The sequence below is a fragment of the Schistocerca nitens genome, chromosome 2 (genome assembly GCF_023898315.1).
Source record: "Schistocerca nitens isolate TAMUIC-IGC-003100 chromosome 2, iqSchNite1.1, whole genome shotgun sequence".
NCBI lineage: Eukaryota > Metazoa > Arthropoda > Insecta > Orthoptera > Acrididae > Schistocerca > Schistocerca nitens.
Genome location: NC_064615.1, coordinates 957,190,018 through 957,217,232, shown reverse-complemented (window position 1 = coordinate 957,217,232; position 27,215 = coordinate 957,190,018). Strand labels below are relative to the sequence as shown.

The 27,215-nt window shown below is 39.3% G+C and overlaps 1 protein-coding gene across 1 annotated transcript in view; it reads right to left on the bottom strand.

The window, feature by feature from the left end:
* LOC126237278 (probable G-protein coupled receptor CG31760) overlaps positions 1–27,215 on the bottom strand; it is a 360,570-nt gene that overhangs the window by 19,098 nt on the left and 314,257 nt on the right. The window contains exon 9 of the mRNA XM_049947213.1: positions 17,933–18,038. Within this exon, the coding sequence (XP_049803170.1) occupies positions 17,933–18,038 (106 nt within the window). The remainder of the gene's footprint in view (positions 1–17,932; positions 18,039–27,215) is intronic.

Genomic DNA, 27,215 nt, shown 5'->3' with positions numbered 1-27,215 from the left:
TTATGGCTGCACATCTGTTCCTTGCTCTATATTGGGCATATAAAACACATTTTCAAAATGAAATATTCACTCTGCAGCAGAGTGTGCATTGATGTAAAACTTTCTGTGCCGGGTGAAGATTCGAACTCAGGACCTTTGCCTTTCACGGGCAATAGCTGTACCATCTGAGCTGCCCAAGTACAACCCACTACCCATCCTCATAGGTTCAATGCCGCCAGTAACGTGTCTGCTACCATCCAAACTTCTGCCAAGAAGTTTCATATCAGCACACACTCCGCTGCAGAGTGAAAATTTCATTCTGGAAACATCCCCCAGGCTGTGGCTAAGCCATGCCTTCATGATATTCTTTCTTCCAGGAGTGCAAGGTTCACAGGAGAGCTTCTGTGAAGTTCAGAAGATAGGACACAAGGTACTGGTGAAACTGAAGCTGAGAGAACAGGTCGTAAGTCGTGCTTGGGTAGCTCACATGGTAGAGCACTTGCTTGCAAAAGGCAAACATTCCGAGTTTGAGTCTCGGCTCGGCACACAGTTTTAATCTACCAGGAAGTTTCATATCAGCGCACACTCTGCTGCAGAGTGAAAAATTCATTCTGGAAATATTCCCTAGGCTGTGGCTAAGCCATGTCTCCACAATACCCTTTCTTCTAGGAGTGCTAATTCTGAAAGGTTCGCAGGAGGGATTCTCTGAAGTTTGGAAGGTAGGAGAGAAGGTACTGGCAGAATTGAAACTGTGAGGATGGGTTCCGAGTCATGCTTGGGTAGCTCAGATGGTAGAGGACTTGTCCACGAAAGGCAAGGGTCCCGAGTTCGAGTCTCAGTCTGGCACACAGTTTTAATCTGCCAGGAAGTTTCATAAAACTTTATGCTCAAGAATTATGACGTTTTTGGAAAATGAACATCTCCTCTATAAAAATCAACATGGATTCTGCAAACAGAGATGCTGTGAAACTCACCTCGATCTATTCCCCCATGAGGTCCACAGCGCAGTGGACAATGGCTCTCAGGTTGATGGCGTGTTCCTTGATTTCAGTAAGGCAAATGACATAGTTCTACATTGCCGTTTAATGGAAAAAAATACGAGCTTATAGAGTATCAGAGCAGACCTGTGATTGGTTTCAAGACTTTCTTGCAGATGGAACTCAACACGTAACTCTTAACAGTACTAAATCAACAGATGTAAAGGTAATATCCGGAGTACCACAGGGAAGTGTGATAAGGACCATTATTGTTTAAGGGTGTATATGCGGACAAGGAAAAAAATTCCCAGATTTCTCCCGGATTTCCCGGTTAAAAATACACTTTCTCCCGGGTGGAAACATAGTTTTTCCCTGTTAATTGACAGTATATTTTCTCTCGGAACTGTGTAACTTATCAATCCTTTGAATGGTTATGGTTTTATACATGCGCGTAAAATTTCCTGGCTTTTTAGAAAACGAAACGCAGAGGGAAAAACACCTTTTGGAAAGATGTTTGATGTGCAGTAACATGTATGCTGCATATTTTCATATTACGAAAGTATAAATTCGAATTCCACCAAACACCGCATGTTACTTTCCGAAGCACTGAAATCGAGATTGCGATGCGTATTTGTAAGAAAGTCATAGCTCATATCACGTGATCTCACCAGCCGATGACAGTGGATATTCAGAGCTTCGGACATGTGGTGTAGTCAGCCAATAGCAACATCACTGTTAAGTACCGCGAACACACGAACAAGAAAAGTTAATGGTTTAAATTAATATATATAATGTTGCTATGATAAAAACAAAGCTTTCATATATAATATTGGTCTCTAAGGCCAATACACTGCAAGAGAAACTAAGCTTTCACATATAATGTTGGTCTTTTATGTACGTACTACATTTTAAGATATATCACACAAATGTGCCAGTAAATCTTTTAATAATGACATAAAAGTGTGATCTTCTGGGCTATAAATTCTTCTACATGGCTCGTCATCAAAGAGCTGATTTTTAAATGAGTCCCAGATTCCCAGTGAAGTAGGCATCGACCTGATATTAAGCTTTTCAATGCGGTTTCGGGATGTAAATTTCCTTGGGTACCAGTACTTTGTTATCTCAAGTCTGGTTCTTTGTTATGGCATAATGTCATATGTGCTAGAAGATTAAAATGTACACTTGAAATGCACCGAACAGTTGAAACTAGCCAATAGTTTGAAATTAAACCCTTTGTTTCAAATATATTGACTGCCTCAGTGCAAAAGATTAATAAAAGAAAATGTCTTCAAAAAAATGGTTCAAATGGCTCTGAGCACTATGTGACTTAACTTCTGAGGTCATCAGTCACCTAGAACTTAGAACTAATTAAACCTAATTAACCTAAGGACATCACACACATCCATGCCCGAGGCAGGATTCGAACCTGCGACCGTAGCGGTTGCTCGGCTCCAGACTGTAGCGCCTAGAACCGCACGGCCACTCCGGCCAGCAAAATTTCTTCAGCAAACCGATAAAAATAACTTCATTGTTCTGCATGGCAATTAATGCTTGACTGTCAGAAAGGCGGAAATAAAATAAAATCTGAAACTAATAATGTATTTTAGCCTTCCGTAATTATGTGAATGTATTTTAATTCACATGACAGCTCCCGGCCAAAGAGATCAATTTTGTTTTCATTTGACGTGAGTGCAGTAGACAAAGAGGAAACAGCAAAATTACTAAATGTAAACACAGGTCACGTGGAAACTACCCGTTTCCCTATTATAACTAAGACTGCTCTGCGCATCAGACCCATATCTATGATATTTCCGAACCGGGGCAATAGTAGATAGTGGCATCCCTCGAGCGTTTGAGATAGGACGTCAAAAATTTTAAAAAAAATCGAATTTTCAAAAATTGTTTATATATATTTAAGAGGTGTGGCGTTGCACATATATATATATATATATATATATATATATATATATATATATATATATATATATATATATATATAAGAGGTGTGGCGTTGCACTTTGGCACACTTAAGATCAAATTCCTCGGACACATATGTTTTATGTATCAAACTCTTCAGAAAGATGTGCATTACAAAATAAACAATTTTTGAAAAATCGATTTTTTTTAAAATTTTTGACGTCCTATCTCAAACGCTTGAGGGACGCCACTATCTACTATTGCCCCGGTTCGGAAATATCATATATATATATATATATATATATATATATATATATATATATATATATATATATATATATATATATATATATGTGTGTGTGTGCGAGTGTATACCCGTCCTTTTTTCCCCCTAAGGTAAGTCTTTCCGCTCCCGGGATTGGAATGACTCCTTACCCTCTCCCTTAAAACCCACTTCCTTTCGTCTTTCCCTCTCCTTCCCTCTTTCCTGACGAAGCAACTGTTTGTTGCGAAAGCTAGAATTTTGTGTGTGTGTTTATGTTTGTTTGTATATATATATATATATATATATATATATATATATATATATGTATAAAATTTGGAATCGTCATAGTCTTCCATAATTTAAGTGATGTTACCGTTTCTTCTCCTTCCTCGTTCTAACAAAAAATGTTGCCATTACTAATTCTGTATCTATTCCCTCCAGTGTCAAAGTTTATTCGCCAGTTAACTTGACTAACTCTGCCAGAATCACCAGTTTAGTTATCCTGCGATTATTCTCTGGTTAGGCGTTATTACGTGTTCGTACAACACGTTTTCCGCACTACTTACAGATTAGACCTTAAAGCGGCTGCTAGCCGGAGACTGTACAACTGGCCCTTGCTAGTATATCGATCTGGCCAAAAATTTTCTGTCAAAATTTCATTTTCTTGGATACACCAAGAAGATAATACGTAATCTTTCTTACCTGTTATTCCTGTTAGTCGTTTATTCACACACTGGTAGTCTGAATCTATGGCTTTCACTGGTAATCAAAACAATGCTCATCATTCGCAAACCCATTCAACCACATAATCAGACAGTGGTTGGTTTTCTTTTGTTCGGCTATACTCTGCTCGGCTCGTATAGCCCCTTTTGTCTGCAGGAAAGTTTATTTCTAGTTGTGATGAGGATTCCACTGACGGAGACATCACGTACACTATGCACGCATTCAGAAATCAACTTAGAATGAGTTCAACAATGTTCAAAAATTGACAGGGACACGTTTCAGAGTCATACGAATAATCAATAGACCAACGTGCACTGGGTGCTAGGCGCTTTGTGAAACAAGATTTTTTCCTCAGGAATATGAATTGATGAATTGTCCCCCCTCACCTCCATTTTTTTTTCTTTCTTTTTTTTTTAATAAAAACTGCTTATACAGCCAACAGCCACGTTTCTGTATCCACAAGCAGAAGAAGATAATACTCAACTGTGTATGCGCATGATCCCACTCGTAACTGCTGAAACAAATCTAATGTTGTGACGTCATGCTCATCGGAGGGAATTTGTTGATACGAAGCAAGCCTTTGACACATTTTGCTGTTGGCAGATGCTTGTATGAGCACTGTGTTTTGTTGCTGTATATGGCGCATTTCCTTTCAAATTTAAGTTTTATTTCAGTTTTTTCTATCGTTCATGTTTTATTACTGCAGTATTATTCTGCAGTAGCAGGATACAGTAATATCCTTTGTTAGAGTATTGGTTCTTACCAGTCAAAATTACAAACATTTAACTGAGTTCAAAAACAATGAAAAATTCCCGGAATTCAAAAAAATTCCTGGGCTTTTTCCCAGTTGTCTTGGGTCGTAGACACCCTGTGTTTACAATACATGTAAATGACCTAGTAGAAAGCATCAGATGCTCTTTAAGGCTATTCACAGATGATGCATTTGTCTATACTGAAGTAGCAATGCCAAAAGATACTAAGAATTTGCAGAACAACCTGCAGAGAATTGATGAATGGCAGTTGACCCTGAATGTAAATAAAGGTAACATATTGCGCATACATAGGAAAAGAAATCCACTACTGTATGGCTACACTATTGATGACAATCAGCTAGAGACAGCATCTGCCATAAAATATCTAGGCGTAACTATCCAGAGCGAACTTATGACCAAATAAAACAGGTAGTGGGAAAAGCAGACACCACACTCAGATTCATTGGAAGAATCTTAAGGAAATGTAACTCATCCATGAAAGAAGTGGCTTATAAGGCACTTGCTCACCCGATTCTTGAGTACTGTTCATCTATCTGGGATCCCTGTCAGGTAGGACTGATAGAGGAGAGAGAGAATATCCAACGAAGAGCAGTGCATTTCATCACAGGATCATTTAGGTGGCGAGAAAGCGTTACAGAGATGCTACACAAACTCCACTGGCAGATGTTACAAGAGAGGTGTTATGCATCACAGAGAATTTACTATTGAAATTTTGAGACAGCACACTTTTCAGGAGTCAGACAACATATTACTTCCCCCCCCCCCCCCCCCACACACACACACACATACATCTCATGTACTGCCCACTAGGAGAAAGGAGAAAATTCGAGAAATTAGAGCCAATACAGAGGCTTACCGAAAATCATTCTTCCTACGCACTATTCGCAAGTGGAACAGGGTTGGACGGATCAGATAGCTGTAACAGAAGTACCCTCCACCACACACCATTAGGTGGTTTGCGGAGTATGATGTAGATGAAAACATGTTGTTATTAAGTGATGTGATGTTACTGTGCAGTGTGTATGACATATTTACGAGTTTGAATAAGAAAGGTTTGTCTTCCTAAACATACACTGGTGTAATGACCCATTATGTCATGTTTGCTATTACCTGGTTTATCTACTTCTTCAGGTAGTGCTTATGTAATGTTTCATCAAATTATAACTTGCAAAGTTCTTTCTTTTAGTCACTTTGTTTCACAAGTATGTGTTTTACTGATGACAATGATTCTTCACCCAATCTTGTGACAGACACTGCTCTTATTATATTAGTTGGTAGTAGTATTTTTCTTCATTTTCCTCTTGTTAAATTTGCCAATTTGTTTTACACCGTTTTTCCCTTTTATGTTCAATTTTCTGTAACATTGCACATCTGAAGATTGCTACTAGCTCAGTCAAAACTAATTATCAATGACTGTTAAAATAATGTGATCCCATCTATAAAGGATTTTATACAAAAAACTGAATGTTTAACATTTTTATAAACCACTTCTCTCCACCCTGATTATGTCAGGAAATAACTCCACTTTTAATTTCTCTTTCTCTTTATCCTCTTAATTTAAATGATTTTTTTCCCACATTATGCTCCAAGAAATTATAACTTTTTTAAATGAAAAACATCCTATAATGAATGACGTTACACACAAGCATATAAAGAAGGCTTTGAAAGCTCAGAATAATGAGTTACAAAATTTTCAAAATTGCCAATAGTAAAATCCTGAAATATTCATGCATTGGACAGTGACTATAAAATATCAGTGTGGCTATGAAGTCAAACCATGTATTTCCCTATGGTTTCCTGTGAACAAACATCATGGAGGAGCTGGCTGGAGCACAGCGGGAAACACTTGTCACTGGCAAACACTTGTCACTGAACTGACAAACTGTCATCACTTTTGGTCTCTAATGAAATAACATCACAGTCTTCTTCACTTTCTGAGCTGTTGAATTCAATGACAAACTCAGAATGAGAACCATCATCCTTTTTTGAAAACACTGTCTAAACAACAATACAGTAGTAGAGTCTGAAAGGGCTGTTTTGTTGTTGGGTATCCAAAGCTACACACAGTACAGATGATATCTCGTGGCAACCACCTCAATCAAAACACAACAGGCAAGCTACAACAAATGTTACAAAGATGATGTGACTTACTGAACGAAAGTGCTGGCAGGTCGACAATCACACAAACAAAGACAAACATACACGAAATTCAAGCTTTCGCAACAAACTGTTGCTTCATCGGGAAAGAGGAAAGGAGAGGGAAATACGAAAGGATGTGGGTTTTAAGGGAGGGGGTAAGGAGTCATTCCAATCCTGGGAGCGGAAAGACTTACCTTGGGGGAAAAAAGGACAGGTATACACTCGCACACACACACATATCCATCTGCAAATACACAGACACAAGCAGATCAAGGTAAGTCTTTCCGCTCCCGGGATTGGAATGACTCCTTACCCCCTCCCTTAAAACCCACATCCTTTCGTCTTTCCCCCCTCTCCTTCCCTCTTTCCTGATGAGGCAAGTTTGTTGCAAAAGCTTGAATTTTGTGTGTATGTTTGTGTCTGTTTTTGTGTCTATCGACCAGCCAGCGCTTTCGTTTGGTAAGTCACATCATCTTTGTTTATATATACAAAGATGATGTGACTTACCAAATGAAAGTGCTGGCAGGTCGACAGACACACAAAATTCAAGCTTTCGCAACAACAGGAAAGAGGGAAGGAGAGGGAAAGACGAAAGGATGTGGGTTTTAAGGGAGAGGGTAAGGAGTCATTCCAATCCCGGGAGCGGAAAGACTTACCTTAGGGGGAAAAAAGGACGGGTATACACTCGCACACACACACATATCCATCCACACATATACAGACACAAGCAGACAAATTTAAAGACAAAGAGTTTGGGCAGAGATGTCAGTCGAGGCAGAAGTGCAGAGGCAAAGATGTTGTTGAATGACAGGTGAGGTATGAGTGCCAGCAACTTGAAATTAGCGGAGATTGAGGCCTGGTGGATAACGGGAAGAGAGGATATATTGAAGAGCAAGTTCCCATCTCTGGAGTTCGGATAGGTTGGTGGTAGTGGGAAGTATCCATATAACCCGGACGGTGTAACACTGTGCCAAGATGTGATGGCCGTGCACCAAGGCATGTTTAGCCACAGGGTGATCCTCATTACCAACAAACACTGTCTGCCTGTGTCCATTCATGCGAATGGACAGTTTGATGCTGGTCATTCCCACATAGAATGCGTCACAGTGTAGGCAGGTCAGTTGGTAGATCACATGGGTGCTTTCACACGTGGCTCTGCCTTTGATCGTGTACACCTTCCGGGTTACAGGACTGGAGTAGGTGATGGTGGGAGGGTGCATGGTACAGGTTTTACACCGGGGGCAGTTACAAGGGTAGGAGCCAGAGGGTAGGGAAGGTGGTTTGGGGATTTCATAGGGATGAACTAAGAGGTTACGAAGGTTAGGTGGACGGCGGAAAGACACTCTTGGTGGAGTGGGGAGGATTTCATGAAGGATGGATCTCATTTCAGGGCAGGATTTGAGGAAGTCGTATCCCTGCTGGAGAGCCACATTCAGAATCTGATCGAGTCCCGGAAAGTATCCTGTCACAAGTGGGGCACTTTTGTGGTTCTTCTGTGGGAGGTTCTGGGTTTGAGAGGATGAGGAAGTGGCTCTGGTTATTTGCTTCTGTACCAGGTCGGGAGGGTAGTTGCGGGATGTGAAAGCTGTTGTCAGGTTGTTGGTGTAATGCTTCAGGGATTCCGGACTGGAGCAGATTCGTTTGCCACGAAGACCTAGGCTGTAGGGAAGGGACCGTTTGATGTGGAATGGGTGGCAGCTGTCGTAATGGAGGTACTGTTGCTTGTTGGTGGGTTTGATGTGGACGGACGTGTGAAGCTGGCCATTGGACAGGTGGAGGTCAACATCAAGGAAAGTGGCATGGGATTTGGAGTAGGACCAGGTGAATCTGATGGAACCAAAGGAGTTGTGGATGGAGAGGAAGCTTGTTGCGAAAGCTTTTATATTGTGTGTATGTCTGTGCTTGTTTGTGTGTCTGTCGACCTGCCAGCACTTTCATTTGGTAAGTCACATCATCTTTGTTTTTAGATATATTTTTCCTATGTGGAATGTTTCCCTCTCTCTCTCTCTCTCTCTCTCTCTCTCTCTCTCTCTATATATATATATATATATATATATATATATATATATATATATATATATATATATATATATATAGAGAGAGAGAGAGAGAGAGAGAGAGAGGGAGACTTCCACGTGGGAAAAAAATATATCTAAAAACAAAGATGATGTGACTTACCAAATGAAAGCGCTGGCACGTCGATAGACACACAAACAAACACACAAAATTCTAGCTTTCGCAACCAACGGTTGCCTCATCAGGAAAGAGGGAAGGAGAGGGAAAGACGAAAGGATGTGGGTTTTAAGGGGGAGGGTAAGGAGTCATTCCAATCCCGGGAGCGGAAAGACTTACCTTAGGGGGAAAAAAGGACGGGTATACACTCGCACACACACACATATCCATCCACACATATACAGACACAAGCAGACATATACAGAGGCAAAGACCAACCTCTTTGCCTCTGTACATGTCTGCTTGTGTCTGTATATGTGTGGATGGATATGTGTGTGTGTGCGAGTGTATACCCGTCCTTTTTTCCCCCTAAGGTAAGTCTTTCCACTCCCGGGATTGGAATGACTCCTTACCCTCCCCCTTAAAACCCACATCCTTTCGTCTTTCCCTCTCCTTCCCTCTTTCCTGATGAGGCAACCGTTGGTTGCGAAAGCTAGAATTTTGTGTGTATGTTTGTGTGTCTATCGACGTGCCAGCGCTCAGCGCTTTCATTTGGTAAGTCATATCATCTTTGTTTTTATATATAAAGTCTGCTCTTAAGTAGCCCCAGAAATAACTGTTTTTTTTTTTTTTTTCACCACAGTCCTTTCCATCCAGCCCCAAGGAATTACTCTTTCCTCCCAAGAGATGTGCAGACAAGCACTGAAAGTGTAAGCTAAGATTAGTATTATCTGCTTTTAAGAGTTTCTGTTGTTAGTACCAGGAATTTCACATCCTGAAGGTGAGTGATGGCTAATCATTCTGTCTCCTTGTGACAAAAGGAATATCTGACAGGTTTGCATATTGGCTGTTGTACATAGGCATCTTGAAACACACAGGCATTCTTTTTGGTTACATCTCGATACATTTACTGTTAAACACATTCAAAGCTAATAATAAAATTTAGTTTCAGATTGACTGTGACATGAATAAGAAAAGAAGATACAAAATGATTTATGGTGGTCACTCTTGTCTCCTGTTAGAGGCATGAAATGGAGATCTTTATTCTAGTGCCAACATTTGTTAAGATGTTCCCCACTGACATTGTCCAGAAATTCTAGTCACTCAAAAATAAATTACAAGCATGTCTTAACAGTCACTTCTACAATTTAAATGAAAATCTGAACACTTAACCCTATTAATGTACAACAGGGCTTAACAACTGGCCGGTTTTGAGCGCGAGTACTCGCGTCTGTTCAGGCACATGCTCGCAAGCAGGTGCAAGGTCGCAGAGTAGGGTGGGAGGGGAGGGAGGGGAAATGCGCGCGCACGTTTAAATAGGGCCGCAGAGTGCCTATTGAATTCATGCCGACTGTGTAACGTTTAAAGCACTACGATCAGCTCCAACAGTCATTGCGCTGGTTAAGAATCATGTCAAGTCGCCGTTGTGTAACTCCAACCATGCTTTCTGAGTTCAACCCCCATTGGGAGGAATTGTATCTGTTCACAGAAAAAGATGGTGTTGCAAAATGTTTAGTATGTCACAAAACGCTGAATTCTTTCAGCAAATTTAATTTGCAGCGACATTATATGTCATACCACGCGAAAGACTACGAAAGTGGAAAATGTGATGGACCAGATCGTGCACAGGAAGTTATTAAACTTAAAAGGAAGCTACCTGAAGAAGATCTGGACGACGAAGAAAAATCAACTGAGGCAGCTCACAGAGTGAGTTACAAAATTGCTTTGCTTTTAGCAAAATCCCTGCCCCCCTTCACTGATGGCGATTTAATAAAAGAATGTTTGCTAGTTGCAGCGGAACATATGTGTCCATCTCAAGTTGAACAGTTTCGGATTGTGCCATTATGTAACAAGACCATTATACGTCGCATACAAGACATGGCAGACGACGTCCAGAGCCAGCTTGCAAATATCTGTAAAGATTTTATGGCGTATTCTCTAGCTCTGGACGAAAGTGTTGTTATCACTGGAACAGCGCAGCTTGCCATATTTATTAGAGGCGTTAATAGAGATCTTCAGGTGAGGGAAGAGCTCCTCGATGTAGTAGCCATGAAGAACACTACAACCGTAGGTGATATATTAAGTAGTGTTGAAGAAAGTGTTGAAAATATAGGATTGTCGTGGAATTCGTTAGTTTCAGTGTCTACAAACGGTGCACCAGCGATGACAGAGAAAATATCAGGTTTTGTTGCGCTGTTGAAGGAGAAAATGCAAAAACTGACCATGCCGAATGCAGGGAAAAAATCAGGTTTTGTTGCGCTGTTGAAGGAGAAAATGCAAAAACTGACCGTGCTGAATGAAATAAGGGGCGTTCACTGTGTGATCCACCAGGAAAACTTATGTGCAAAGAGTATCACTCTAAAAAATGTGATGGTTGTTGTTGTTCGTACAACCAATTATATAAGGAAGCATGGACTACAACAGGTTATTTAAAAGCTTTCTTGAGGGTGTAGAAAGCCAGTATGGTAGCCTGCCTTATAACAGCGAGGTCCGCTGGCTTAGTCGTGGCGAATTATTAAATTGATTTTTTTGCCTATTAGATGAGATAAATGTGTTCATGGAAATAAATAACATGTGTGTTCCTGAATTGAAAGAGCCTTCATGGAAATGTGATCTCACGTTCTTAGCAGATTTAACTAGCCATCTGAATGCTTTGAACATTTCACTACAAGGTAAAGATCTGCTAATTACTCATTTCATATATCGAATACGAGCTTTTAAAATGAAATTGACACTTTGTGTGAGTCAGCTGAAACAGAAAATCTATCTCATTTTCCTAAATTATCGTCCATGGAAGATGTTCACAAAGACTGTGAACGTCATTCACATAGTTTAGTTGCCTTTAAGGAAGAATTTGATCAACACTTTCAAGATCTGACAGCAGTAGACAGAGATTTTGATCTGTTCACCTCTCCATATTCAGTGAATATTGAAAAGATTCGTCCTGAGCTGCAACTAGAAATTATTGACTTGCAGTGTGACAGAGAATAGAGACAAATTTCAGAACAAGAAAAACATTTTCTAATTCTACAGACACTTCCCTCAGGATAGATTTCCTCGTTTGCACAAACTGGCGGCTACAATAATATCAATGTTCGGTTACACGTATGTTTGTGAACAACTGTTCTCTGCAATGAAATGTAACAAGACGCGCCTGAGAAACGCATTGTCTGATCGAAATTTAAACTGTACGCTGCGCCTACAATGCACAAGAACAATTACTCCGAACATAAACGCAATTGTAAAGGGCAAAAAGTACAAGATAACCGAGAATCCCACACTTCAGTGACACCTTTTATTGTGTAACAGTTCACAAATTAATGCGAATGTAGAGGCATACACTAAGCTAATAAAATTATATGGCACATGTACATTCTCCTTTATTTGTTTCATTTGTCGCAGTGATAATTCGTGAGTGATATCCCTGCAGGTGGCCGCGGATTTACATTGACTGGCGGCAGCTGTTGTGTGCCCCACGTGACTCTCCCCACTTTCCGCTCTGGTCCGGTAGTGGGGGCAGCATGCTCGCGCTGCTCCGTGCTCACGCCTTGCTGCTTACAGCTTGCTCCGCGAGCACGTATGTTGTGAAGCCCTGATGTACACCTACTAATGTATTCAATGAAATAACTTTTTTTCAAGAAAGTGTAAATAAAACGTTTTTGTACACAAGGAATAAATGGAACTAGGCTGTGATGTTTTAACAGACTGGCTTCCTATTTGGGAACAAGAAGGCACCAGTCCCCATCTGTCCATCCTGAATTAGGTTTCCCATGGTTTCCCCAAATTAATTCACAAAAACTGCAGGATGATTGCCACTATATGGCAATGATGACTACCACCTTTCTCATCCCTGTTGAACTAGACCAGCCAGTATGCAAATGTGCTTGTGCACACACACACACACACACACACACACACACACACACACACACACACACACACAGAGTATTTTCTTTTGAACTGTCATTCATGAACTACTGAAAACTAGTGATATCTTCGTATATGTAGCTATTAACAGTTATAATAGGGCATATAAGAGCCAAGAACAGCATCACATGATGAACGATAACTGTAAAGCACATGAAGATGCCACATATTTGTGTGACACTGGGTTATCAGCACCTGACTGAGTTTGAAAGGGGACTCATTCCAGGTCTCCATTTGGTCAGCTGGCTGAATCATGGGATTCATGGGATTATGAGGGCAAGCATACTCAGGTTTCAGTCGACAACATCTAATCAGCACAAGAGAGGATCGCCACGCTGTGCACTAAGCACATCATAGCCATTTCATATCTATGTCCCTCATGTGAGGTCAAGTAATGGACTTCCTGCAAACATCTTGTGTCATCCCACACCATGAGTTGGATACTGATAGCAGCCAGACTACTGAGTTGCCTTCCCATGGTTAGGCTGCCATTCACACCAGAAAACAAATGACTGCACTTGGAGTGGTGCCATGACTGGGCAGCAAGGAATGATGATAAATCCCATCACATTGTGTCCAGCAATGAAATGTGGTTCCACGCACTTCCCCAGACGACCACCATCAGTGAATGTGGGAGTGACCTATGGAGAAGTCTGATACTTCCAATGTTTTGGAGAGGCAGAACAGTGTTACTCCTGGCATTATGCTGTAGGCTTCCAATGTTTTGGAGAGGCAGAACTCCTGGCATTATGCTGTAGGAAGTCATTAGATATGAATTCACGTCATGCCTGGTAGTGACTGAGGGAACTGTGGTTGGGTAAAGGTACATAACAAGCATCTTGCTTCCTCATGCATTACCTCTCAGGTGACAGTCTTGTGGTGCCATTTTTCAACAGAACAGTGCTCATGCACACACAACACACATCTGTCTACATGATGCTGAGATAATTCTGTGGCCAACTAAATCCCCGGTTCCGTCTCCAATAGAACATGTGAGGGACCAGATCAGACATCAGCTCTTTGAACTGTCAAGGAATATTGTGCGTAAAATATATACTATAGCAAGAGAAAACAAAATACAAACAGCATTATTAGATAAACTCAGTTGTGAAAATGAAAGAGGGTTAAGTGATTTTCCTGACGAGATCTACTTTGAAGCTCATTCTCTTGTAGAAGTTATTGATTATGACAAAAATGACTTGTCTGATGAGGTATCTTCTGACACCAAGACAGAAGACACAGCTGAATGCATCATCCAAAGGAAGAAATTGTAATAACTGGAGAATAAAACTTCCTAGGAGAGCTCATCCTGTTGCTGATTACATTGTAGTTCTTGCAAAACCATTCATGGAGAACATTCCCAAACCAACTAAGTGAGCCACCAGCACAAGAGACATTTCATATGTCCATAGAGTGTGGGGAATGCGGCAACCCTTACTGCCCTCAACATAGTTGATTCATTCGTTCATTGAGATTTGTGTACAGCATCATGAAGAAGAGCCCACAGGGATGTGGAATGAGTCCAGTTTTATCAGGCAGACTCTGAAAACAGCCACTACTACTCGTCCTTTACCACTTAGCTGCATTTCTATCTAATACTTCAAACACAGTATTTATGTAACTTTATGGCAGACCACTATCCACTATCAGCTGTCTATACACTGGCAAGGTCAGGATCTATCTAATACAAGAATGAGGATTATCCAGAATTTACATTTTTAAGCCTTTCTCTCTCTCTCTCTCTTTTTTTTTCCCCCACTGGCAACCAAAACTCTATTCTGAATCAAGAGAGGGTTGCATACTCTATTTGTAAATTACTTCTTCTTCTAGTATTATGGTTATGAGTTGCTGATTTTGTCCTAAATTCACGCTTGTTATTAACTGTAACTACCATTAAGGAGTCTATGTATATTAAGGAGCATAAATGTAAGAATTCCTAGACCCCCAAAAAGGTTTCTGCAAGACGTTTGGTTATCAGCTGTGCACAATATTTTTATTGTACCATTCTGTAGAATAAATACTTTTTCACCTAGGGTGCAATGTCCCAGATGATAACGACAAAGTACAAAACTGAGTGAAAATATACTACAAATACTGTCTGCAGGTCAACACAATGAGCTTTTTGGTTCACTTGTCCACATGATGGTGCCTTTCAGTTTATTACCCATCTGAATGTACAGAAAATTTGCGCATGAAGCCCCATCCAATGTCTGTGCATTCTAAGATGCACTACAGGTGTGGAAAGAGTAACGGTTGGATTCATCCAGTGTATGTGCATTCTAAAATGTGCCACAGGTGTGGAAATACTAATGGTCAGTTTTGGATAAGAAAACATACCTATACTATTAATGAGTCTCATTGTCATTTATTTAAATTAAAATTATTTTCTTCTATATCACTTCTGTGTGTTGGTCTCATAAAATATTTTGAATATTCATCTTATTTGCATAAAGTAATTGTGGGTCACTACAACCAGTGTAAGCTTTGTGTGTCACCCCAGAGGTGTACAGTACTAGCATTAACATACATAGGTTTCAGATTAAATGTTGCAGTACAATAAGCCCTCACTAAACTGAACTTTACTGATGTGAAATTCACAATAATTCAGGCTGGTTGCTTATCACGAAGTGAAATGCTGTCTTAGTATACTAGAAACGTTTGCTCCAAGCTCATTTATTACAAAATGTTGAACACATCCTCTTCCCTTTCATCAATGGTTGACAATGAATACTGTATGTCTCAGTGTTTGTCATAAGCATGCAAAGAAGTTGACGTTCATTCAGTTTGATGCTGAAGTCCACAAGATACATTGTGCTAAATTTCGTCTCTGTGATCAATTAAAAGACTTTTAAACTGCTGTACAGCACACGCAGTAAACAGGATGAGTGTTAGGAGTAAATACAAAGAATTAATTGAGGAAGGTAAAATAAGTGAGGCTTGATAAAATCCATGCCAGTACTTCTGTCCATATTCTTCTGCAAGTTTAGCACTGGTAATTTGATATTTTATGATGTTAAGAAAAACAGCAATAAATCTTTGGACTTGGTGCTAAAACAAGCAAACAAGTCACGAATAAAATCAATCAGATGGACCAAAACTGATCACCACTGTCAATGCTTTCTAAACCACGTACAAACAAGAACACACTGTCAGAATTATTATAAGTGTGTAGTACTGGTTGGCTGTTTTGATTCTATAATAGGCACAATATCTCTAACAGACAAGTGTGTTGAAAATGTTTAAGTGCAGATGTTGCAAGTGTTCAACCATTTTTAAAGAATTAAAGACTTGTTTACAAGAGAGAAATCTCTCTTTGGCAATGTTCTACAACACAGATCAAACTGGCTTGTTTAGGAAATTCACCCCTGACAATACACAGACAAGTCAAAACCTGTAACTGAGTTAGAAAGAATCACTGCTAATGCTATTGGTTCACACTGTTTAAAATAAGTTGCAACTGGGAAATCTGCAAAACTGATCGCAATCAAAAGTATTATGTAGCATCTCAGTTACTGACAAAGTTAATGAAGCTACTTTTTTTTTTCTTTCCAAAAGAGAAATTGATTTTATTCTTGAAGGAATAGATGATTCAGATTTCCAGGGTTCATTTGGAGCTATACCATGGAAGACATTTGACAGTGGCTGGATAAAGATGAAGTTTTGCAATCAAATACTGAGGACAAAATAATGGATGGTGTACAAGGTGTTTCTAGTGATGAAGAGGAAGTCAATGATATTAGTGAATGTAAATGTAATAGACCAAATCCAACATTTAACACTTTGGTGACTAAGCCTGTTAACAACTTGGGCTACAAAGGACCACATGTGAGTATATCTCAGGCCAAATGTACAACAAAGCATGAGCCACCGGTCACTCAAAAAATGGACTGGTTTCTTATGAGACCACTGTATGGACATCTCACTACTTGTCAACTGACGGTGCTGCCCTATGTTTTCAGTTTCTAAAGTTACTTCGAAAGAAGCAGTAGCAAACAAACGATATGTTATTATGGCTGACTGAACTATTGAGTGCTTGCTTTGTCATGAGATTTGTGCGTGTATTCACTAGGTTTTGCTGTTTGCTGTAATTCTACTACAAATATGAGATATTTTCTCAATGAGCAAGACATTTCAGACGCTCTAGATGATGAACTGAGTGGTTCTGGTTTAGGGGGAGAAATATCTCGATGGGAACAGCCTGAAGAAGATTTCTATTCGGATAAGCTGTGGTCTGACATATTTTTTGTCACTAATATTGTTGATGCAGATGCTGTTCCCATAATTACAGTTTCATTCTGTTTTATTTATCTTCAAATCATCTTTCTTACAGGTGAATCTGGAGACGATGCACCATCCAATATAGGCTTGCTAGATTTGTTTGGAGAAGACGAGACAATCTTCTGGAAAAGTAAGCAGGAAGGGACAATATGGTATTGTAATGAAAGCAATGTACCTCTCTGCGTGCCAGAATACTTCAGACTTTTACATACAAATGTCAGTTATGTGTGAAATTGCTCAAGAACTCACCTCACACTTCTTTTTAAGGATGCTTATTCTTTTTGTCACCATTATTGTAAAATTTGAAGTCTGTCATAGAAATCAAATAAAGATGAAGCTTGAATTTTGGTTTTTCTTTCACGTGTATTATCCTACAAGATATGTCACCCACAAATGTGCAACTAACAATTTAAATAATAATATAAATGGCTTGTTTCCTGATCCCAAATTTTTCTAAGTGACTGGAGCTCAAAGTGTTTAACTGTCAAACTATAAGGGATAATTCTGACACTCTTAGCAATTTTACTGGCATCCATGCAGACTGTCAAAAGTGTTGCCTTTCTAAATGTTAATAACGAAAATTTACAGGGTTTTTTCTTATTTTTATTGTTAATCAAGTGCCCATTTTCTTATCTATCAGTTTTTTTCTGTTTTACTAATTTGTATGCAGATGTGGCTCTGCTGCCTCAAGCATTATTAACACCATATTCTAAATTTCATTCTCAAGATGATAATTGTTATTTAAATGAGTGATATGTGGAAGAGCTATTCATCTACTGTACCTTAGGACCAAATACAAGCCCCACTGTGACAGATGTGCTCAGCTGAGTTCGGATGAAACCTAGCAGATACTTGATGTCAGGGCCAGCATGAGGAAAGATGAACAAGCTGTGGAATCAATGAAAATACGTGATTAACACAAACACAAGAGTAGGTTAATCTTCATGATATATGATTACACTTGCATCAATAACTGTTTGTTGTAACTGTTATGAAGATAAAAGTCAAAAAATGGATCTGAGCACTATGGAAGATACAAGTCAGATAAAACACAAGAAGAAGTTAGGATAAATTACTGTATTAATATAATTGACTGGATTTTAAAAAAGCGAAGTAGTTGCAAACAAACAGGTAATAGACGTTCCTTGGTGCATTTATTCCAAATGACAAGTTCCAGGCTCTGCCCATCATCATATTCCGTGGTATAAATAAGATACCAAATAATTAGTTACACAATTTTTTAAACACCAAATGTTAACAAGAATGCACAAAATCTAACTACATGTCAGAATCAATAGATACCATTTCATATCAAAAATAACTTCCGACAGTTATTTCCTTACTCATACGTTCAAGAATCTATTTGTTTGTGATTACACAGCTTTTCTAAAATCCAGTCAACCATATTAATAATAATGGTCACATACCTCTACCAGTAGTTTCAGACCAACTTACATAAAATTACAATATTTTCTTAAATAAATCAAAATGAAAAGACATAAGGACAGACCACCTGTTAAGGCACAAACAAAGCATATAAAGTGGGAAGGTAAGTAATGAAATGACTAAAGACATAAGTAGGTAATGTGTGTTATTCAATGACTTACAAAATTTTTAAATTATCAGGAAAATAATATTTATACCACAATGTAAAGTGTCTTTCTGTTTCACCATATGCTGCAAGTCTCTGTCCACTTAACTGGGTTTAAGGATAAAAAATGATAACTGGAACACAAATCCATTGAATATGGCATACGTAATAGTTCTTAAGAATAAAGCTCATGCACTTTAGCAGGAATAACATGAGGCCACATTATCATGATGGAAGAGGATTGTCTTCTGCATAGTAAGTAGCCATTTTTATCTATATAATAACTTTCGGTATCTGCAGGAGATGAGGGTAAAACTGCGAAGCAACCTTGTGGACATAGACTATGAGCACTAGACCATAAGTATGGTTGTTGTTGTTTTTACAGTCTTCAGTCCAGAGACTGGTTTGATGCAGCTCTCCATGCTACTCTATCCTGTGCAAGCCACTTCATCTCTGAATAATTACTGAAACTTACATCCTTCTGAATCAGCTTAGTGTATTTATCTCTTGGTCTCCCTATATGACTTTTATCCTCCACACTTCCCTCCAGTACTAAATTCGTGATTCCTTGATGCCTCAGAAAGTGTCCTAGCAACCAATCTTCTTATTGTCAAGTCATGCCACAAATTCCTCTTCTTCCTAATTCTACTCTGTACCTCCTCATTAGTTATGCGATCTACCCATCTAATCTAGAGCATTCTTCTGTAGCACCACATTTTGAAAGCTTCTATTCTCTTCTTGTCTAAACCGTTATTGTCCATGTTTCACTTCCATACATGGCTACACTCCATACACATACTTTCAGAAAAGATATCCTTACACTTAAATCTCTACTCAATGTTAACAAAATTTTCTGTCAGAAACACTTTCGTTGCCTTAGCCAGTCTACATTTTATATTCTCTCTACTCTGACCATCATCAGTTACTTTGCTCTGCAAATAACGAAACTCATTTACCACTTTAAGTGTCTCATTTCCTAATCTAATACCCTCAGCATCACCTGATTTAATTTGACTACATTCCATTATTCTAGTTTTCATTTTGTTGATGTTCATCTTATATCCTCCTTTCAAGACATTGTCCATTCTGTTCAATTGCTCTTCCAGATCCTTTGCTCTGTCTGACAGAATTACAATTTCATTGGAAAGCCTCAAGTTTTTATTTCTTCTGCATGGATTTTAACTCCTACTGCAAATTTTTCTTTTGTTTCCTTTACTGCTTGCTCAATATACAGTTTGAATAACATCGAGGATATGCTACAACGCTGTCTCACTCCCTTCTCAACCACTGCTTCCCTTTCATGCCCCTTGACTCTTATGACTGCCATCTGGTTTTTGTAAAAATTGTAAATAACTTTGCTCCCTGTATTTTACCCCTCTCACCTCCAGAATCTGAAAGGGAATATTCCAGTCAACATTGTTGAAAGCTGTCTCTAAGTCTACAAATACTAGAAACAAAGGTTTGCCTTTCCTTAACCTATCTTTTAGTCGTAGGGTCAATATTGGCTCACATGCTACAACGTTTCTACGGAATCCAAACTGATCTTCCCCAAGATCAGCTTCTACCAGTTTTTTTATTTCCCTGTAAAGAATTTGTGTTAGTATTCTGCAACTATGACTTATTAAATAGACAGTTCGGTAATTTTCACATCTGTCAACTTTGGCTTTCTTTGGGATTGGAATTATTATATTCTTCTTGAAGTCTGAGGGTGTTTCACCTGTCTCATACCTCTTGCTCACCAGATGGAAGAGTTGTCATGACTGGTTCTCCCAAGGCTATCAGTAGTTCCACTGGAATGTTGCCTACTCCCAGGGTCTTATTTTGACTTAGGTCTTCAGTACTCTGTCAAATTCTTCACACAGTATCATATTTCCCATTCCATATTCATCTACGTCCTCCTCCATTTCCGTAATATTGCCCTCAAGTACATAGCCCTTGTATAGACCCTCTATATACTCCTTCCACCTTTCTGCTTTCCCTTCTTTGCTTAGGATGTGTTTTCCATCTGAGCTCTCGGTATTCATACAGGTGGTTCTCTTTGCTCCAAATTCTCTTTAATTTTTCTGTTGCCAGTATCTATCTTACCCCTAGTGATACACACTTCTACATCCTTACATTTGTCCAATAGCCATCCCTGCTTAGCCATTTGGCACTTTCTGTCGATCTCATGTTTGAGACATTTGTATTCCTTTCTGTCTACTTCATGTACTGAATGTTTAAATTTTCTCCTTTCATCAATTAAATTCAATATCTCTTCTGTTACCCAAGGGGTTTCTACTATCCCCCTTCTTTTTACCTGCTTGATCCTCTGCTGCCTTCGCTATTTCATCTCTCAAAGCTACGAATTCTTCTTCTACAGTATTTCTTTCCCCTGTTCTAGTCAATCATTTCCTAATATTCTCTCTGCAACTCTCCATAACCTCTGGTTCTTTCAGTTTATCCAGGTCTCATCTCCTTAAATTCCTACCTTTTTGCAGTTTATTCAGTTTCAGTCTACAGTTCATAACCAATAAATTGTGGCCAGAGTCCACATCTGCCTCTGGAAATGTTTACAATTTAAGACCTGGTTCCTAAATCTCTGTCTTACCATTATATAATCTATCTGAAACCTTCCAATGTCTCCAGGCTTCTTCTACGTATACAACCTTCTTTCATGATTCTTAAACTAAGTGTTAGCTATGATTAAGTTATCCTCTGTGCAAATTTCTACCAGGCAGCTTCCTCTTTCATTCCTTACCCCCTGCCAATATTCGCTTATTACTTTTCCTTCTCTTCCTTTCCCTGCAATCACATTTGAGTCAACCATGACCACTAAATTTTCGTCTCCCTTAACTACCTGAATAATTTCTTTTATCGCATCATACATTTTTTCAATCTCTTCATCATGTGCAGTGTTAGTGGGCATATAAACTTGTACTACTGTGTTAGGCATGGGTTTCGCATCTATCTTAGCTACAATAATGCATTGACTATGCTGATCGTAGTAACATATCCATGTTCATATTTTTTTATTCATTATTAAACCCACTCCTTCATTACCAGTATTTGATTTTGTATTTATAGCCCTGTATTCAGCTGACCAGAAGTATTGTTCCTCCTGCCACTGAACTTCACTAATTCCCACTATATCTAACTTTAACTTATCCATTTCCCTTTTTAAATTTTCTAACTTATTACCTGTCCGATTAAGGGATCTGACATTCCATGCTCCGATCTGTAGAATGCGTTTTCTTTCTCCTGATAATGACATCCTCCTGAGTAGTCCCCGGCCAGACATCCAAATGGGGGACTACTTTACCTCCGGAATATTTTACCCAAGAGGACACCATCATCATTTAACCATACAGTAAATCTGCTTGCCCTCAGGAAAAATTACAGCTGTAGTTTCCCCTTGCTTTCAGCCGTTTGCAGTATATGCACAGCAAGGCTGTTTCAGTTGATGTTACAAGACCAGGCCAATCAATCATCCAGACCGTTGCCCCTGCAACTACAGAAAAGCTGCTGCCCCTCTTCAGGAACCACATCTTTGTCTGGCCTCTCAACAGATACCCCTCCATTGTGGTTGCACCTATGATACGGCTATCTGTATTGCTGAGGCATGCAAACCTCCCCACCAACGGCAATATCCATGGTTAGTGGGGGAGGGGAACCACAGAAAATAATAACCATTATTTTTCCTATAGGTACAATCAACTTTGATTTCTTTGGTGAACTTTTAATCACCTAGTTTTAATTGCTGCTCTGTCTCTGACATGCAATGATAGATCAATTTTTTTCTTATTTTCCACAACTCTTGAGAAAGTCACTAGAACCGTACTCAAACATGTTTAACAATTCTTGATCAGTATTGCTTTTCGTCTTGATGTTTACAAAATTGCAGCATCCAACCAGATGAAAGCTTAGTACCACCCAAAACTTCTTTGTAATGTCAGCAAGTTTAAACACCTTCAATTAACAATATTTGTGAATGCTTGCTCCGCTCTCATCAGTTGTACGTATATTTTTATGTCTTTGTACACCATTAGCAATCATCATTTTAAATAGGTGGACAACATCATTTAATTTCAGTGGCCCAGGTAGCAACAGTCAAACACTAAGGATGAGATCCTTTAACATTGAATCTCATTTCTCTATCATATTCATAAGGTGTGTATCAGATGGCAGTAGAAGCCTGACTGAAGTTATCTGGTTGCATATAATAGATCTAGGTAAAATCAAGTTAGTTGCTGAATGTTTTACTGGCCATTCAATTCTGCTGTCATCATTTCAGAACGTGTATAGTTAGTGGCGCAGATATACTCAGAACATGCAGTATTAATTGGAAGTAACTTTAATGTACTAAATATAGACTGGGATGTGTATGAATTCATTGCAGGAGCACATACAAGTAGTCTTGCGAAGTTATTTTAAACACATTTTCTGAAAACTGTCTTGCACAGTTCTACAGCCCACGCAAAATGGAAAAGTTTTAGACCTTGTTGCTACAAACAGGTCTGATCTAATCGACACCATCAGTAGAGAGACAGGGGTTAGTGACCATCATGTTGGTTACTGAAGTTAGTAAATCAATCAAAATGGCTAGAAGTGTATTTCACTAAAAAGAGCAGATATACCGTTGTTAGCATCCCACTGAGACAATCAATTGACAGCATTTAGTTCCAGTATTATGGACATAGAGGATTACGAGCAAAGTTTAAATAGATTGTAAATCATACTCTGGAAAACTACACACCAAGTAAGTGGATTGAGGAAAGAAAAGTCTCACCATGGTTCAACAACAAAAGTCAAAAAATGATAAGGAAGCAAAAGATGTACTCTTGGTTCAAAACAGAATGCACAAATGATGACAGGAAAAAGTTTATAGAACTTTGTATGTCTGTACAAAGATTGATGCACAAAGATTGCAACAACTATCACTTTCATAACTTAGCAACAGATCTTGGCAACAACACAAGAAAATTCTGATCTTATGTAAAATGCTACATTGGTCTAAGGCTTCTATCCAGTCACTCATTGACAATTCTGATGTGGCAGTAGAGGACAGCAAAGGTAAAACTGAAGTTTTAAATTTCGCACTTAAGAAAATGTTAACGCGGGGGAATCATACAAATATAGAATTATACAAACATACTATCAGTTGACCATTGCACAGACTCTATTATGGAGGACATAATAATAAGCATCACTGATGTGGAGGAACAACTGAAAGAGTTGAAAGCAAATATGTCACCAGGTCCTGATGGAATCCCAGTTCAATTCTACACACGTTACTCTACAGCACTGGCCCATAAATGAGCTTGCATTCATCATGAATTACTCGTCCAGTGGAAATTCCCAAGCGAATGGAAAAAGTTGCAGGTGACTCCTGTTTATACGAGGAGGACAAAAGAACAGACACACAAAATTACAGACCAATATCTTTAACATCCGATTGCTGCAGTAGTCTCGAACATGCTCTCAGTTTCAATATAATAAATTTCCTTGAGAGCGAAAAGCTTCTGTCCACAAATGAGCATAGTTTTAGCAAGTATCATCACTCACGTAAAACTCAGCTTGCCCTTTTCTCACATGAGATCCTGTGAACCATGGATGTAGCGCGACATGCAGATTCCATATTCTTACATTTCTGTAAAGAATTTGAAATCATGTCACACTGCCGATTGTTAACAAAGGTGCAAGCATATGAATAGGTTCCCAGGTATGTGAGTGGCTTGACGGCTTCTTAAGTAACAGAAATCAGTATGTTGTCATTGATGGTAAGTGTCCATCAGAGACAAGGGTATCATCAAGAGTGCTCCAGGGAAGTGTGTAGGATAACTGTTATTTTCTAGGTACATAAATGAGCTGGTGGTCAGGGTAAGCAGCAGTCTGTGACTGTTTGCTGATGATGCTATGTTGTATGGGAAGGTGTAATAGTTGAGTGACTGTAGGAGGATACGAGATGGCTTAGACAAAATTTCTAGTTGGTGTGTTGAATGGCAGCTAGCTCTAAATAAGTTAATGTGACTAGGAAAAACAAACCCATTACCTTTGAATACGGAATTAATAGTGTGGTACTTTAAAAAGTCATAGCGATTAAATATCCACGAGTGACACTGCAAAGCAATATGAAATGGAATGAATAAGTACAAACTGTAGTAGGTAAGGGGAATGCTCAACTTCGACTTATTGGGAGAATTTTAGGAAGGTGTGGGTCATTTGTAAAGAAGATTGAATATAGGATACTAGTGTGACCCATTGTTGAGTACTATTTGAGTGTCTGGGATTCACACCAGTTTGGATTACAGGAAGGCATTGAAACCCTTCAGAGGTGGACTGCTTGATCTGTTATCGGTAGGTTTAAAAAACACGTAAGCATGATGGAGATGCTTCAGGAACACAAATGGGAAACATTGGAGGGATGGAAAAGTTCTTTTCTAGGAGCCGACAACGTCCATTTTGCATTAGAACCATGAAAGTAAGATTAGAGAAATTAGGGCTCTACTTCGAGTGGGACAGAAAGAAAATGACTGATAGCAATACAGGGTACCTTCCACCATGCACCATATGATAACTTGAAGAAGTACATATGTAGATGTAGATGGTTGTTCACATCATGATCGTAAACCAGTAACTAGACATATGTCCTTGGAACTTTACAGTCAATATGTAAATAATTATATGTTTCTGAAAGATCATATTATTTTTGTTGCATTCATTCTATCTTTTGGGTAAGATGAGAACGTTTTGCACATCCTTGTAGTGAGGAAAATAAATTACTCATACAGTGTTGAATTTTTTCTCTGAAATTGTGTGTACAGGACATTCTGATGCGCCATTGTGCAGATAATATACTGTGTTAGGAAATTTATTTTTCATTCTGCTGTTCAGCGTACACGGCATGAAGTACAACTGGCACATCAATATTATGCTCGACTGGGATTCAAATCCAAGTTCGCCCTGAGAATAAAGGAATCAGACCTGGGGTTTAAGTATTTGTTTGTTGTCTGGAGTTTGATTCCTGACAAGGAAAAGTTCACAATCGTAAAAAAAAGATTTTTACTTTTCACGTGCATTCACACTGATGGATGGCTGGATAGCTAATAAAATAACAGCACTGCTTGCAACAGGCAAGGTACTGCATTTGACTCTGTATCAATCAAACACAGATTCGCCTCGATGAGCAATGGATCCACCACATTCAGTGCGGTTGCACAATTACATCTATGGGAATCTCTAAGTAGTGAGCATGAAGGACATGGACAGGGTTTGCAGATAGGTCATGCTCGGTGGGAATGTGGGTCAGCCGAGAGGACTGCCAAGATAGTCTGTGCAGTTGGAATAAACTCTTTGTCTGGGTGGAGCAGTGGTTAACGCAACTGCTTAGCAAGCAGGAGATCCTTGATTTGAATCCTGGTCCGGCACAGATTTCCACTCATTACTGCTGCCCCTAAAGGTGGAAGAATCAGCAATGATCACCGACATGAGGATGCAGAAGACAATGGAAACTACTGCATTAAAGACACGTAACGTGTATCCACAGGGCATGTGGCCTGTAATTGAAGAAGTGTCATGATGATCTCTCCATTGGCAAAAGATTCCGGAATAGTCCCCCATTCGGATCTCCGGGAGGGGACTGCCAAGGGGGAGGTTACCATGAGAAAAAGATTGAATAATCAACGAAAGGATAACATTCTATGAGTCGGGACGTGGAATGTCAGAAGCTTGAAAATGGTAGCGAAACTAGAAAATCTGAAAAGGGAAATGCAATGGCTCACTCTAGATATAGTAGGGGTCAGTGAAGTGAAGTGGAAGGAAGACAAGGATTTCTGGTCAGATGAGTATCGGGTAATATCAACAGCAGCAGAAAATGGTATAACAGGTGTAGGATTCGTTATGAATAGGAAGGTAGGGCAGAGGGTGTGTTTCTGTGAACAGTTCAGTGACCGGGTTGGTCTAATCAGAATCGACAGCAGACCAACACCGACAATGATAGTTCAGGTATACATGCTGACGTCGCAAGCTGAAGATGAACAGATAGAGAAAGTGTATGAGGATATTGAAAGGGTAATGCAGTATGTAAAGGGGGACAAAAATCTGATAGTCCTGGGCGACTGGAATGCAGTTGTAGGGGAAGGAGTAGAAGAAAAGGTTACAGGAGAATATGGGCTTGGGACAAGGAATGAAAGAGGAGAAAGACTCATTGAGTTCTGTAACAAGTTTCAGCTATTAATAGCGAATACCCTGTTCAAGAATCACAAGAGGAGGAGGTATACTTGGAAAAGGCCGGGAGATACGGGAAGATTTCAATTAGATTCCATCATGGTCAGACAGAGATTCCGAAATCAGATACTGGATTGTAAGGCGTACCCAGGAGCAGATATAGACTCAGATCACAATATAGTAGTGATGAAGAGTAGGCTGAAGTTCAAGACATTAGTCAGGAAGAATCAATACGCAAAGAAGTGGGATACGGAAGTACTAAGGAATGACGA